Source organism: Lutjanus erythropterus, chromosome 12 (genome assembly GCF_056507025.1).
Source record: "Lutjanus erythropterus isolate fLutEry1 chromosome 12, fLutEry1.hap2, whole genome shotgun sequence".
Classification (NCBI taxonomy): domain Eukaryota; kingdom Metazoa; phylum Chordata; class Actinopteri; order Lutjaniformes; family Lutjanidae; genus Lutjanus; species Lutjanus erythropterus.
The window spans coordinates 5,047,501-5,064,692 of record NC_139328.1 but is presented as its reverse complement, the minus strand read 5'-3'; the positions used below and the strand labels follow the sequence as shown (position 1 = coordinate 5,064,692).

General features: G+C 38.4%; 1 protein-coding gene across 1 annotated transcript in view; it reads right to left on the bottom strand.

The window, feature by feature from the left end:
- Positions 1-12,317: 12,317 nt before the first annotated feature.
- The window catches only part of LOC146317420 (sodium- and chloride-dependent GABA transporter 3-like), a 37,251-nt gene continuing 32,376 nt past the window's right edge, over positions 12,318-17,192 (bottom strand). Inside the window, exons 6-14 of the mRNA XM_084732509.1 lie at positions 17,107-17,192; positions 16,046-16,149; positions 15,831-15,955; positions 15,503-15,615; positions 14,754-14,891; positions 14,445-14,547; positions 14,195-14,295; positions 13,519-13,689; positions 12,318-13,252 (exon numbers count right to left, since the gene is read on the bottom strand). The exon at positions 17,107-17,192 is cut by the window's right edge and continues 49 nt beyond it. Coding sequence (XP_084588635.1) covers positions 13,136-13,252; positions 13,519-13,689; positions 14,195-14,295; positions 14,445-14,547; positions 14,754-14,891; positions 15,503-15,615; positions 15,831-15,955; positions 16,046-16,149; positions 17,107-17,192 — 1,058 coding nt within the window. The 3' untranslated portion in view covers positions 12,318-13,135. The remainder of the gene's footprint in view (positions 13,253-13,518; positions 13,690-14,194; positions 14,296-14,444; positions 14,548-14,753; positions 14,892-15,502; positions 15,616-15,830; positions 15,956-16,045; positions 16,150-17,106) is intronic.

Here is a 17,192-nt window from a genome sequence, read left to right as displayed (position 1 = left end):
AAACATGCTGAAATGAGTTTTGAATGATGACACCGGAGCAGCGTATCAGTTTAACATGACAGGTCTTTTATCATCTGCGATTGTTAACCAGACAGCGATGAAACTAAATATCACTAGAAGGACAAACCTGCTGTACTGCACTGTATTATGACAATGTCAGTAACCTCACTTTTCATGCCAATGAAGCTTGAATGGAGCCGAAAATTCATTTCAATCTCTTGACTGGAGAGACACAGTAATTAGCCAGGTGAGCAGAGCGGGGCGCGGTCATGCTAAGGCAATTAAGAAAGTGACAGCCCATCCAGCACAGTGACAGGCTGAGGCCTCACACTCACACACATATGCACGCACACTCACACACACATATATGTGTGCAATCGCAGAAATAAAAACGTATGCACACAACCAACATCCATGTAATAACCAGCTTCTTGTAAAAGTCGTCAGTGAGCAGCCTGATTAACATAAAAGCACTGGATCTCTGTCACCCTCTCTCGTCTCACATCTTCATCCCGCTCAAGAGTGGAAAAAAGAAACTCCGAGCCATGAGCATTTTCTTTATTTTACTGGAAACCAAAGTTTTCACCTCATTTAAGTCTGCAGCGGTTCGTTTGTGTTATTTGTTGTTGTTAGTTAGACCTTTGCTCCAGGTCCCTCCAGGAAGTGGCGATGTTGAGATCGAAACAGTTCCTACGAATTCAACCGATCCCCATGAATTCTACACAACCTTGCAATTTTCTCCAAACTCTGCAACTTTTCTGAAAATTTGACCAATCATTGTAGCAGTCCCCTGTGCAAATGTCATACATTTATGTCTATTTAAAGTTTTTCATTTTGTTTTATTTTGCCAAAGAACCCAAGATGATTCATTATTATTGGCATTTATCAATGCACTGTCCTGTTTTTAAAATAATTTTGCGCTCAGGTTTTTGTTTTATTGTGGAATATCACTTCCTCATCTACAATAAAGCATATTTTGGTAGATTTGTTGTTATCCTTTTGTTTTTTGCTAAGGTTACTTTAAACAAGGTGGTTTCATTCTCCCTGGAACAAGTTGGCTTTAATTTTTAATGAATTTGCAACTTGTCATTGCAAGTTTCTCCTGGTCCTCCAAATTCATTGCAATGCCTAATAACACTGCAACATGCATCACATTTTTTAGAAAAGCTGTCGTGAAGTCAGGCATTTTAGGCCGCAACAATCCCAAAAACGGCGGGACTGTTTAAAGGTCCAGTGTGTAAGATTTACAGAGTAGGGCAGAAATTAAATATAATATTCACAGGTATGTTTTCATTTGTGTTTAATTACCTGAATATAAGAATTTTTGTGTTTCTGTTATCTTGGAATGAGTTGTTTATATCTACAGAGGGAGCGGGTTTCCTTCCGCAGAGTTCACCATGTTGCACCACCACTGGCTGTAGAAACGTCCTTTCAGGTTTTGGTTCCTGGCTGCTGTGGGTTCTCCTACACACATTGAAAAGGAGGACGAGATGAGCTGATTGCAATCTGCAAACTGAATGCCAGATGCCACTAAACTTTACACACAGGCCCTTTAAGACTTCAACTGTGCTCATATCATATAATGATCCTTTTAAGCAGTGGAAAAGTGACAAAATAAAATACACTAAAAGCAGCGTATTACATCATGCATATCACAAAAACTCTTGATTTTTGAGTGTGCTGATGGTGGACACTGTTGTCCCACAATGCAATGCACAAAAGAAACAGAGGAGCAGCTCACATTTGAAAATATTTAAACCTATAAACCAATCAGGAGCAGAGTTGTGCACAAAAGAAAATGAGTTTTTACTTATAGTTGTTTTTCTGCCACTTCGGAGCAAATTTCAGCATTTTCTGTCCTCACCCCCTGTATTCTGAATTAATGATGTTTAGCCATGAAAGTAACCAAAGTCTTTGAGATAATATATGAAGGTTCTTCCAGCCAACAGCAAGCAGTTTGTTTACTGCTGTCAGACCTATAAAACACACTGTAACCATGATTAATTAAACAAAAAAAAAACATTGTTTTAGGAAACAATAATGAAACAAGGAGTTATTTTTTTTACCCATTACGTTAGATATACCAGTGTTTACAATTTTTCCTACTTTTCCTCCTAATAGATGATACACAATACACTGATTTAGGTTTTAAAGGAAATGATGTGTAGTGCTATTTATCCATTTAGATTATTTTGGTGTGAGTCACAGAGTTTTCGAGATATCAGCTGTGGAGATGTCTGCCTTTTCTCCAGTATAATGGCACTAAATGGTATTAGTGCTGTGGTGCTAAAATCACCAAAAAATACATGTGAAAATAATTAAAAAAAAAAAAAACATCTGTTTACAAAAATCATGACCTGGTTACTCAAGATAATCACAGCCCTTGTTGTGAGCAGTTTTATTTAGGAACTACTTTCTTTCCAGCAGTATTTACTGTGGATTTTACTGCAGAAAGAAAGTAGTTCCTACATGAAACTGTTCCAAACTGAACCAAATCACCAAAATGACATTTGACCCTTTGAACTCAAACAAAGTCTGGGACCTTGCCAGTCCACGAAAACTTTTACTAAACAAAGTGATCTGTCAAACTGTGTATTCATATGCATGTGTGTGTGTGTGTGTGTGTGTGTGTGTGTGTGTGTGTGTGTGTGTGTAGGGATGACAGAAGTGTTGAGACAGAGTTTGAAGAGCTCACCTCACCTGTCACTGCTGAACGCTGTAATAAACTGATGATAGCTGAACAGTGATATGATATTTGTTTTCAGTCATCAAATCAAATCATTCCCTTGTTTTGCACACACACACACACACACACACACACACACACGCTCCTGCACACACACAGTTTGGATGTGATTGCACAGTGTTCATCTGTGCAGTTCAGTGTTAATGTGTTTGTGACATTAGTCAGGAGAAGAGTGTGTTCTCCCTTTGTCTCCCATGTCTCTGTTGCCACCCCGGCATTAAACTCTCAGTGTGTTTGTGTGTGTGTGTGTGTGTGTGTGTGTGTGTGTGTGTGTGTGTGTGTGTGTGTGTGTGTGTGTGTGTGCGATAGCGTGAGGTGGTGGGATACGGCGTCAGGCAGTTATAAATGGCCATCATTTCCCAAACCACTCTGTTCTCCATTGTGGAGCGCATGTCGCCGCGGGGCGGGAGCGAGGTGATGTGTGTGTGAGTGTGTGTAGGAGGATGTAAGGGTGTGTGAGGGGGGTAATAGAGGAAGTGAAGGGGCTGATAGTCCCACAGGAAAACTGTGACGGTGGAGAATAGCGGAGACGGGTGGGTAGTTTAGAAAGATGTACAGAAATCAGTGCGTGCAGAAGAAGAGACAGTTGTCCAAATATAAAAACATGAGACACAGAATGTACTGACTGCAGCTCCTCTAAGAAATAACTGACTAGACATTAAATATACACATTTTTCAGAATATTAGAACTTTTTTCTTGCAATCACATCTATTATTTTAGTTTAGTTTTAGTTATTTAGTTTTATCTCCTTACATGATGTCTAAATGTCCACACTGACAGGACTATAATTCAAGTAAGTCTTACAAATATCAGACTCAGCTGTGCCATTTGTGTGTAATTTCAAAATATAAACCCCTCCTCAGATTGTTAAACCTCAAAAATGTCTTGAAACACGACCTGGCTGTCCTCAGTGTTCAGAGTTATTAACAAGTTCACAGATTTTTCCATCTTAGTTTATAAGGAGTCAAAGTAAAAGGTTTAGATTACAGCTAAAACAGTGGGGGAAATGACATTTGAATCATTAGTTTAGATTTAATTTGTGAATATGGACAAAACCATATGGGCGATGACACAAGTAGCTACTTTTTCATGGGAGCTGTGTTATTTTCTGTGCTCACAAACTTGCTCTTTAACTTTATTAAAACCATATAAGTTTTAACTTCTAATAGCTTCACTTTTTCAGAATCACAGATGTCAGAAAATACAGAATGAGACATCACACTGAAGCCAGTGGAACAGAAACTAACTTGGATGTGACATCATGATAAACATGATCTTAACCCAGAGGAGCCCAAACGTTTTCCCTTCATTGAAAGTTAATCGTGGGCCACAGGCCAAAAGCAAACTATAGCAAACCCTATTGTATTATATTTTATCGTTAAGATGTAAAAAAAAAAAAAAAAGGCACTAACATCCCAAGTAATTAATTAATTGACTGACTTCCTGCATAAAATGTCTCTCTGCCCATCTGCTTACATTGTAAAAAAAATAATGAAAAGTTATAAGCCTATAACAGTTATTTAAATTATTATTTTTTCTTCTCTCCAGGAACATCTGAGCCAAACTGAACCCTGTGGCGCACCGACTTTGGCCAGTGAGCCAAACCTTGAGCAGCCGTGACCTAAACACTCATAAGTCACTTTATGCATTTAAAGGACAACGTGTGCATAAACATTTCATTATATTATCATTTGTCTTTTACTCACCTGTTTCCTTTTTATAGTTACTGTCTGTTATTTTCACTAATGATTTATCTTACAGAAAAACTTAAAACACAGCAATCCTGCAGTTGGTGATGTTCAGGTTGGTCTCTATTTATTTATTTATTTATTTTATTTTATTTTTTTCAGTTGGTTTGGTCCACATTTTATCCTACTACTTGCTGTGGCAGAAGTTAGACATTTCAACCACATATATAATATACTAGTGTATACACTGTATGTGCTCTATAACTAATTTTACTATATACTAATATATTTTTTTATCTATCTATTTTGACCAGTTTAAAGGTCCAGTGAGGAGGATTTGCAAGGACCTGTTGGCAGATTATGGCAGAAATGGAGTGTAATATTCAGAAGAATGTTCTCATGAGTGTATAATCGCCTAAAAAATTAGAACTGTTGTGTTTTTGTTTCCTTAGAATGAGTTTATATCTACAGAGTGCACGGTTCCTCTTCCACAGAGGCTGCCATGTTGCACCACCACAGTAACCCAGAACAGAGAGGCCTAATACTGGCTCTAGATATACGCTTTCGCATTTTGCACAAGTTTTGCAGCCGCTGTAGCTTCTCTTATATGCTCGGAAGGGGAGGGTGAAGCAAGGTGTTTGCAATCTGCAAGCTCATCGGTAGATGTGTCTAAATCCAACATACTGGCCCTTTAAAATAATTCAAACGATATTGTTGCAATGACCTTTTCATATAAAACAAAGTGATCCTGCAGTTGCTGATGTTTAGGCCTGGTCTCTGTTTTTACACCGGGTTTGTTTTATGTTTTCTATTGCCGAGAGCCAGAAGTTGGACATTTCAACAAAGTATTCAATATTTCTACAGCATGTGGCGTTCAGGTGTCATGTTTTGTTAGCTGATAGTTTAATGATTATTGTGAGATAAATAGAGATCAGCTTCACACCATTTTGTAATTTTATTTGTTAGTTTATTGTCCTCCTAAACACACACATTAGCAAATTACCGCTTCTGTTTTGTTCTCTTTTTTCAACTTACCTGTTCAGAGAAGGGTCCCTGCAGAAGTACCCCAGGGGTTAGTTAGAAGTACCCCTGGTTAGGAATCACTGGATTATGTTAATGAATGTTCCCAGGCGTTGTCCTCAATAGATGGTGTTTCCTTCTTGCTGTACTTGAGAATGATTTTATTGCTAGATATCTGCATGTTGTGCCGCAGTGTTTTCTCGTCTTTGTGTCAAAGGTTCATTTCAAGTGTTACTTTCATAATACTGCAGAGGCCTTTTCTGGCGCCAGCTTTGGATATAATTGTCTTTTGTTTTATTCTTCTATCCCTCTTTTCCATCTCAACTCTCTCCAAGCATTTCACTCCACGTCTGTGTTCATTCTCACAACTTAAGAATCTTTTGTTAATGGTATTGTGTTTTCTCCTGGCAGTCACAAAGTTTAGGATTTAAAACTGTTAATGACGTTTGGCTGTGCTTGCCCACTACGAGCTTATATTATCCTCTTTTCTCTTATGGTGTTAAAGCAGTTTGGTTACACTGCAAGTCCAACCACTGAGATTAAATTGGTCCATCGAAAGCAACTCTGTGGAAGATAAACGCTCGTGGCCAGGTTCATCCAGTGATTTGGACTGACGTCAGTGGATATAATGTAGTGGATTTAAAGAGTAATTGTCTTCTTCTGCAGTTCTGTGCAATCTCTTCATTTCTCTTTTCTCAATGCTACACTTTTCTTTCCTTTCACAATGCAGGACTTCCTTCTCCCCTTCTCTTCTGCTCTGAGATGCTTACATTATTCAGAGAAGCACAAATAATGTGAGGAAAACAAATATTTTATATACGCTAAGTTGCTTGTTATTATTCGGGGGGAAAAATCAATTCTACAATTGCATCAGCTTCTTCAAATCAGTTCATCATTGAAGGCCACAAGATAAAAATGCCCTTTCTGTTTGCAACATTGGACTTTGATTGTACTAACTATTTATACATTTTTGGAAAGTGGTCACTATATTCTGTGGTCACCTGCACTGAATGAGCGTACAGCAGGCAGCAGGCTGAGAGCTGACTGTTTCCAGCAGAACTCCTGCACACAGGAGGAGGAGGAGGTGTCATGTGCAGGAGCTACAGAGACAAAAACTTCAACAACCTATACACCAAAACAAAGGTAGGAACCTGCAGTTTATGTGATAATATTGTCAATTAAAATATCTATTTGAAATATTGAAAAGAAAATCAATTTTTCCCATGTATTTCTAGTTCAGTTCATGCTGCATGCATACCGTAAATAGTTAAGTAAATGTGAAACAGAATCTTTTCATTTATGAAACTTTTTTCAGTTTATGATTGTTCAATATTCACTAGTTAAAAGATGGGAAATGGTCAGGTTCAGACAGTTCATAAAACTAGAAGCAACAGATGGTGAAGCACCTACTGCAACTGCTACAATTTCCAGGTGGAATTAGCAGAGATTTGCACATTTCTTAACATCACCCCACTTGGACTTATTTGTCCTTAACTAAAGGAAGATTTCAAACTTAAACAGTTGTTGATCACTTGTGACTAATAAAAAGGTATTAAGTGTATTTTTTTGCAAAATGGAAGCGATCGCTATTGGGAAACATATTACACATTATTACTTAGGCGCTATTTTTAGTACAGAGGACTGATAGCGAGCTGAATGTTAAGATGTCACAGTGAAGTTGACCTTTGACCTTTTGGATATAAAATGTCATCATCTCATCATTTTATCCTGTTAGATATTTGTGTGTAAGTTTGTCATAATCAGTGTAAGAATTTTTGAGTTACGGCCAGAAATGTGTTTTTCTGAGTCACCTTGGCGTCCGAATTCTAAATAGTTCATCCTTCAATCCAAGCTGACGTCCTTCACAGTCATGAGGTCACTGTGACCTTTGACCTTTGGCCACCAAAATTTAATCAGTTTATCCTGGAGTCCAAGTGGTCATTTGCGCAAAGTTTGAAGAAATTCTCTCAAAGCGTTCCTGAGATCCATGAGGATGAAAACATAATGCCTGAGGCCACGGCTGTTGCAGGTGTGGAGCTATAACAAAAATGTTTTTCAGTGTTTTTCAATTTTTAATCTCTGAGGTCCTTCAGCATATGGTCAAGAATGTGCACAAAAAAAAATTAGGCTGATCAGTCCAGTAGTATGCGAGATTAGCTCCGGACAAGATCACACACGCACACACACACACAGGCAATCGCATGAATATTAAGATAATAAATTTTAATGAACATTAGGTTATAAAAGACATTTGCTTGATTTAACAGGACGTCCAGTATAAACCACACCCACTTCCAGTCTTCTACCCTAATGCAAACACAGACACTGATAATTTTGATGGTTTAACAGATGCAGATAAATTAAGTCTCTGCACACGTCTCTACAAAACGACTTCCTCTCGTTCTCAGAAATGTTACAAACCTCTAACGCTCCATATTTCCCCCTCCTCTCCAAAAGAAGGTTGGAAATTAAGTGGCAGAACCAGCAGGGGACACTGTGAGTACACGTGTGCGCCCACTTCGATATATTACAAATGTCTTCCGCTTAGGCCCGTTATCGACGAGGGGCCTGATACGGTTTTGATACAAGAGACAAGTGAGGAAAAAGAGAGGGCCAGTTAAAGAGGGGAACCGGCCGGTGTTTGACAGGAGGCCTTTCTAAATCCCACACTCATCCATCATAAGTGGCATTTGTGCACTCTGAAGGCCCGATAATAGCCTTTTGCATTTTCACACTGCGCTTTGCCTTCTGGATTTGATCTGAGGGAGAGAGAGATGGAGGGAAGGAGGTGAGGACACACATATACTGTGGTTTCATTCATTCTCTCTCTCTTTTTTTTTTTTCCCTCCCCTCCTCATCATCCCACCCTCGTTCCTTCAAGGCTGCTTCTCTTCTCTTCCCCGCGACATTTTGGGAAAATCACTCTCTGAATTGGAAAAGGGACCCTGGGGCCAAAGGCGCAGGGTCCACGTTTCGCTTTTTTTTTTTTTTTTTCTTTCTTCTTTGGATAATTGACTCTCGTTGGCTGGTAATTCATCGCTTGCATATGCCAGCTAATTCATCAGGAGAGGAGAAGCTGCCGACCTCACAACCTTCATGCCCCACACGTCTCTAACACACTCTCAGAAAGAAGGGTTCTTACTAGAACCGTACGGGGTTCTTTGGCTTGTCCCCATGGGAGAATCCTTTTTGGTCCCTGATGGAACCTTTTATAACCGTTCCACCTGGAATCCTTACAGAGGATTCTACCAGTGTAAAGGGTTATAACTAGAACCCTGTGTGAAAGGTTCCACCCAGAACCCCCTTTGAAAGATTCTACAGAGAACCCTTTTATGGTGTAGTGATTCTACTCAGAATTCTTTCTGTGGGTTCTATCCAGAAGCTCTCCAACTTCTAAAGGCGCTAACAGGAACCCCCCCCCCTCCTCCCCCCTCACAGTGTTCTAACAAGAAGCAAGAGGTTCATCTAGAACCAGTCCAGGAGGTTCTACTGGGAACTCTTTTTATATTCCACGGGCTTGATCTAGAACCCACGCAGGGGTTTTTAATGAGAACCCTTTTACATTCCAAGAGTCTTATTTAGAACCTATACTCAGGGGGTTCTGTCGAGAACCATTTTATACTCCAAGGGCTGTATTTAGAACCCACCCAGGGATTTCTACCGAGAACCTTTTTATATTCCAAGGATTTCATCTAGCACCCTCCCCAGAGGTTCTGCCAAGAACCCTTTTTGAATCCAAGGGTTTTATCTGGAACCCACTCAGGGGGTTCTCCTGAGAACTCTTGTATTACAAGGGTTGCATTTAGAGCACACACAGGGGATTCTACGGGGAACCCTTATGTATTCTGCGCATTTCATCTCAGGGGCTGCTACAGGATTCAAAGGGTTTCACTTAATGTTACCTTAATCATCACTTTATATAACCCTCTTGTCTTCTTAGGGTTCTATGAAGAACCATAGTGTATTATACTAAAACCCCATTTTTTTGTTTTTTGTTTTTTTTGGTCATTGATCTTTTTAAGAATCTATGTTACACTTAATAATGTTTAAATTGCAGTTTTTCAATGAATGAAAAAGTGTTCCTAATTTAGTCTTAGTCTAAGCGCGCACATTTCTCAGGTTCTCCAGAGGTCAGTGGTTCTGGGTAGAGCCCTCGGCCCTTCAGCAAGACCTCCTTTGGAACCCTAATTTCTCAGAGTGCACAATTCATATCTCGGCACTTCTCACATCTCACCTCGCTAAATCGTGTATATGCATGCACACACAAACACACACACACACACACAAACACACACACACACACACACACACACACACACACACACACTGTTCAGGATTGAGTTTAGCCCCCTCCACCCCCTCCACCCGCCCCTGAAGAGCCAGGAGGTTGGAATGAGAGGAGGGAGCAAGCGGCAAGTTAGCGGATGAAAAAGCTGAGATGATAGATGGGCCGCATTGTGGCATTATGAATGAATTATACCTCCCAAATACCTTGAGCAGTGCAGACTGTCAGCCTGTATCTATACTAATCTGGGAGAAAATATAGCTGTTTCCACATTAAAGGCGGCCGGCAAAGAACGGGCCGCAGAATTAATTGAGCAATCAGGCCATTAGAGAGAAACATCATACTGAGCCCCGTTTGTGATGTAGCAACATTTATCACCGCCGACCGACCAGGAATCTGCTTCCATCCCTGTATGTTGTTTTTTTTTTTCTTTCTCTCTGCTTCTTTCTAATGTGGCCCCCATCTTCAAACAGATTAGGATTATTGTGACAAGACAAAGGTATCTTTTGTCTTTTTCCATAGCCGTGTCACTGCCGGCTGCATTTATCACGCTTGTCACACAGTCTTAAGGCTTTCAGCTCGCACACCTTGTCCCATTTTTCTCCCAGCGGTGGGTCCGTGTTAAATTTGCAAAGAAAAGTACATTATTGGAAAATGTCCCCAGATAAATTGTAGGCCCGTCAGATACATGAGCGTTTGTTGGCTTCTTTTTTTTTTTTTTTTTTTTTTTTTTTTTTTGTCTCACCCTGTCGATTTCAGTTTTATGTTTATCAGGTGGATCTTGAGAAAATATGATTCAGATTTTTCTTTTCTCAAAGTCGCCGTGACATTTTAGCTCAGCGTTGGGTTTTTGGGAGATGTTAGTATTGTAGGTGCTCGGTGATATTTGAGATATGACATGAAGGTCACTAACAGATAAAGATAAGTGTATCTGTTCAGCCAACAAAATTATCTGTCTTTGTATCTGTATTCGGATTTAAGACCAATGCAACTGTCGTTCCTACAGCGCAACAAAATGATTTAATATTTGCGTATAATTAATTATGAAATTTCACCTCCTTTTAATGTACTTTTCATCTTTTGCTCTTTTCTTTTTTTAACTGAATTTTATGAACCCACCAGCACCTCCCCTTTAACTGGGGGATATTGAAAAATCATACACTGAATTATTTGCACTGGAAATAGAAACTGCAGTAAAGATGTACAAGTACATAAAATATATTTAAGTTGAAGGTAATAATCTTGGTGCATTAAATCAGTGCCAAGGTTATCATGGAGCTGATTTTTCCCGAATAACAACAGCAACTTTGAGCAGAAATATCTGTTTCCATCACATTATTTATGTTTTCCAGAATAACGTATTTGGATTTGGATGCAAACATTTTACAGATTCCACACAGTAATCTGTCTCAGTTTTGTACATTCATGGATTCTATTCTTTTGTTTTTTTGTTCGCCTAAATTAAACCCACATATGTTGGATTAATGATGCATTTTACAGAAGTGCACAGTTTATTTATCTTCACCTTCATGATGAAGAATTGCTTTTTTGAATTAATGGTTGCTAAACTTTTTTTTAAGCCATTACCTTCTTCTTACTCTCAGCGTTCTAGTATACTTTTGTACCCTATATTAAAGCTGCAACAATTAACATTAGTTGTCAACTATTAAATTCATCAGCACCTATTTTGATATTTGATAATCAGTTTGAGTAATTTTTTAAGACAAAAAAACAAAAAAACAACAGAATTCTCTGATTTCTGTGGCAAAACAAGACGTCACCTTGGGCCTTAGGAAACAGTGATTGACATTTTTCAGAATTTTCTGACATTTTATAAACCAAACAACTAATCAGTTAATCGAGAAAATAATCAACAGATTAATTGGCAATGAAAATAATCATTAGTTGCAGCCCTAAACTGTATTGATCAAGGTCAGATGTTGGCCAGATGCACCAGATGTAGATGTGGTACTTTAAAGTACTGCAAAGCACAATACATGTATATATATACTGTATATATATATTTTTTAGGCTGCTTCTTTTCTCTCTCTGGTGCAGTGAAGTAAAAGCATCAACAATCTATTAATGTCTGGATCTAATGGTGGATGTGTGTTGCTTTGTATTTGTGTGCTACAGGGCCCTCTGAGAAGAATTAAATAAAAGTAAAGTAAGATGATCCAATTCTTTTGGAATTTTAATATACTGTATATCTTTTTAAAAAAATATCTGTCCATGTGTCAGAAAACATTTAAAGACTGCAGTGAATTAATCCTGCAACATTTCTGCACCTTCAGTTTAAATAAACCCACTAATAAACACACTTCACTGTGAACTGATCATGTATGTTAATAAGACGTGTCCCCCCGCAGCGCCTGGACGGGACAGTCGCCTCGATGATCTAATATCTGACATCTATCCCCCTCTGCTGGACAAACATCGTCTTGAACACATTCTGTTAAGTAAAGTATTCCTTCACTGATTTCCTCCTCTTAAACCAGTAAATAACAACCATCACCCACAGTAGTGAATTCAATTACTTATTTTATTTATTTGCTAAAAATGAAATAAAACACAGAGATTTCTATGTAGATTTTCTCTTTCCTGCACACACATATAATACATACATACACACTGTAACGACATACAGTAAATACATTTGACCACATGCAATAACATGAGATTCTTCTGCAATATTCATTTAAAATATGAGACATTTTACATAATGCGATAATTTGGATGTACAATATTGGATGTTTGCTGATTGATGCCGACAGATGCACATATTTTCTTTTCCAACTAATTGCAGAGAGCATCAAGTCTCTCTCGTAGTGGAAATATAACATATTATTACAGCTACTCTTACTCTTAAACACAATTCTTTTTCAAATGTACACATTCACCGAGCAAAATAAGAAAACTACTGCTGCCAGGTTGTTTTTCTTTGTTCTTCTTCTCAAAAATTCATAGTAATGATCTGGACAGTGGCTCTTAAGATGGGCAACTTTAAGACAGCAACTTTCCATTCTGGACATTCGATACCTTCACACATCAGACAAACTCACATTACATGCACATAAGTGTCATCTTAATGGCCTGTCATATGTGCAGAAATGTTCATTTCAGACTGCATATTTAATTTTAAGACCTCTATAGATCGACACAAATGACGTGCTGATAGTAAAAACACTAATAAAAGCATTAATGCATTATGCATTATATAGTATTGCGTTTTGGGAGAGTATTAATTGAACAATAAAATGTCCAGAATGTTTGCAGTTGTAGTTATTTTGTTCACACTAGAAACCAGACTCAGAGCACACAAATAAAATATGCTGTTATATACATTCAACACCAGTTTTAACCCCCTTTAGAGACAATAGGTGTTCTAGTCATGTTCAGAGCACGCCCTTTGTGTTATTTAGAGGAAGGGAAGGACACGTTTCAGAGCTGAGGGGTGTCTTCGGTGGCGTCCTGATCAGGTCATCTGCCGGAGTCGTCAGCACTTTCAGCCTCTGTGAGGAGAGAAAAGGAAAGAGTCACCGTTAATCTGCCATAACAGCACGTCACACCAAATAAAGTTTCCACATAAAGTGCTGCAGGAATGAGTCACCCAGAGATGAGTTGGCATTTCTGCACCTCTGATCCTTCATCTCGAAGTCGACTAGACTGTATATTATCTTATGACGTTGTACAGGGTGATCTGGTGGGTAATGTATGTTGTATGTCTTTGTTATGTTTTATGTGTGGACCCCAGTGTGATGTGTAAGACTCAGATCACCTGTCTCAGTGTTCCTGGAGTTACAGCCAGACTGTACAGAGACCACAGCGGTACCACAAGGACCGAAGAGAGCGCCATTAACAGTCCGAGGGCGTGGCCCCACCAGGGGTACTGGTAGGTGTTGTTGTATCTCAGAGGGGTGAATCTGGCCAGGAAGAAGAACAGTATGCCCTGCGAGAGGAGACACACAACTGTTAGATCAAACTGAAGCCATGGGAATCAAACTTAGTGATGAAAATAACAACAAGAAGTCAAAAACTTGTGCAAACCGTCATATATTTAAATATGCTGTTCATTTTTTACAGTGTAATGTATCATGTTGAGCTTAGGGTGGAAAAAAATCACTCTAAAACAATAATATTTTCTTTCTTCTTTTTTTTTTGCAGATCACCTATGTATCGTTCTGTATCTTCCCACTGCTCCCAGAACCCCTTTCCCACCTTCATCCATCCAACAATCTTGAGAATTAAGAGGTTACAGTTGTAGTTTATATATATAAAAAAAAATGAAAATAGAAAAGGAAGAGCTAAATCACTTAATACAAAACAAAACACAGCAAAAAAAAAAAAACAAAGAGAAAAAAAGGCTGCAGGAAAAAAAACAGAACAAAAATAAAAGCGACCAAATATACAAAAAGACACAAAACAAAACAAATTAAACAACTTTATTAACTTACTGTAAGGATACATGGGGTGATGAACTTCCAACAATATTTCATATAAGGCGCAGGACGGTAGCCAATCATGTTCATGACGTTGTCGTAGTAACGATCCGTACCTTAGAGACAGATATTCATGTCAGCATCAGATGATTTATATTAAAAAAAGAAAAGCAAAGTGTAAAATCTCCCTCTTGGTACAATGTTTTTTGTGACACTGACGGATGCTTCTTCAGTGCTGTTTGACAGGGTTCGGATTAAAGCTCACCGTACACCCATCCTATAGAAACGGCCTCCAAGATGGAAAAAACTAGCAGTGGGATTCCGCTGCAGGCGTAGTAGTCAAAAATCTGAAAGAGGTAAAGGCCTCCCTGCAGTTCGATGAAGAAAAAGAAGAAGAAGGAGGAGAGAGAAGCTTACAAAACAGACAGAGAGATGAGGGTGTTCTTTTGAAACAGCAAATCTCGTGTGTTCAGTTGTTTCTACAGCAGAGAGAAAACATTTGGCGCTTTCAACACAGGAAACCACAGAACAAAGATAGAAGCTGTTTTCTTTACTGTTTTCAGGTGACACGCACCTCTGTGACCATGAAGAGACCGATGAGAAAGGATACAGTACAGATGACCAACAGGAGAAGTTTACGTCGATGACCGGTGAAGAAAAAGGATGGATACGTGTCTGATATGGATGTGATCAGGCCCTCCAGACACACAAACTGTGGGTAGAAAAAGAAATATTTTTTTAATGGAGAACTGCAACTGAATGTAATCAACACTCAGCAGCTCCACGCAGCATTTAGCTGCTTTTGGGACATTTTTCCGTTCAGCACTGACTTTATGTGCAGCTGCTTTTCTCAAAAATCTCAAAAAAATATATCTTTTATCAGGTGGCTGAACCATGTCTCACTGTGTCTAAAGGGTCAAAGGTTATTTAATCTAACCAATAAGATCAGCCGCTGAAACTACAACGCCTGAGTCTTTACACACCAGGACGTATTCACACAAGAAGCAGGGTTTGATGTTCTTTTGCTTCCTGGCTGATAAAAGGACCAGGAGTCGCTAGATTTCCACCAAATAAAGTTATTATATTAATATGCATCACAGCTCCTTTTGAATTTGATGTCTGATCAGGCATCTGACATGGAATCTATTAAACAGGGTGGAAATTAGACAAATTTTAAAATATGCCACTATTATCATTATTCTAATGTGTTTTATATGTCTAATAACAACAAATATTCATTAGACTAATCGATAAATTAATCAATAGATTAATCTTTAAAAAGAAAAATTGTTAGGTGCAGCCCTAATAACAGTAACGTCTTACCTCGGTGTCCAGTCCAAGGAAGATTATCATAATGAAGAAGAAAGCAGCCCAAAGATGGGGCAAAGGCATCATGGCTACAGCCCGAGGATAAGCAATAAAAGCCAGGCCTGGACCTGCGAGTGGCACAAAGCAGATGCCAAAATATTTTAGAATAATAGTTAGTAATGTACTGTACATCTTAGGCTAATTACAGACAAAGTAATACTGTTTAAAATACTCTGGGTTTGGAGTTTATACAGTAAACAAATCATTTTAAAAATATGAGGAACATTACTGAACTAAATAAAGCTCAAACAGGCCATGTGTCATTTTACACGCGGTGTCGTACCCGATTCAGCCACTGTTGCAATGTCGACGCCCAACTCATACGACATGAAGCCAAGAACAGAGAAGACGGCGAAACCAGAAACAAAGCTGGTCATACTGTTCAACAGGCACAGGGCAAACGCATCTCTGCAATTAAAGAAGATGAAGATTTGTATGCTGAGTCGTATAAAAACAGATGTTATTATAATAGAGGGGACAAATACTTATTGTTCTTACTTGTAGCAGTCGTTGTTGTATTTGTTGTAGCTTCCCAAAGCGGGCAGACAGCCTAAACAGACAGCATAGGAGAACAATATCTGGCTCCCAGCATCCATCCACACCTTTAAACAATGAAACGATATTTAGTATGTTTTTATTTTCTTAAAAAAAAAAGTTGAAAAAACTCGTAAAGAAGTTTTAATTTTCAAGTCAAACTCACTCAATCGAGCTTTGAAATAAACTTTTTTTTAAGTTTTGCTGATCTATAATCTTTTGCCGAGATGATTTACTCTTCTTATTTAGAAAAACTTGAATTTTTAAGTTTTTTTTTCCCTGTTTGTAAATTATTTTTATTGAGTTTTGCAGTTTTTGCAGAACATAAAACAGGAACACTTTCAGGTCCATAGATCATCACTGTCATACGGTGATACAGAGAATGAATTATACTAACAGGATTTTTTGAGTTTTAGAAACAAAAATGTATGTATTAAGAAATAAGACATTCTTTAAGGTGAAAAACAGTTTTCTAAATTGTAACCATTAAAGTTCCAAGCATCCAGATGAGGACAAATTCTTAAATACAGAATTTCTTTGTTAAACTCAAAGATTCACGTTTTCCTTAAGAATTTGAGTTTGACTTAAAACTCAAGGATTTAGTGAAGTCACTTGCCTTACGTGGTTCGTTATACATCTTTATGTACAAAAAATGGGATGATTCACCGTGTTCATTTAAAATTGTGCTCAACATTAATTCAGCAACTCAGTTTATTCAGTTTATAAAGAGCATCTTTGTTTTAGCTTCAAGTCTTGTTGAGTCAAACCTTCCTGGAACAGATGCAACACTGTAAAAATAACTTAATAACTTGTTTTAACTTAAACATCTTATGTTTGGTTAATGCGAAAAAAGATTAGTTGATTCCACTAAAGTCCTGCATGATTTTTTCTTTTACAGTGAACACGTGACTCACGGCTGTCATGACCCGGTGTGGACTTGTAGAAGCCATGAAGTACAGCACAGTTTAGGATGTTGAAATATTAATACATGGACTAATAATTCAGACGAAGAAGTTGCGCCTCACCTGAGGATCAGCCAAGCGTGCTGCATCAGGAGAGAGGTAAAATCGAATACCATCTCTGGCTCCTGGCAGCGTCACACCACGGATCA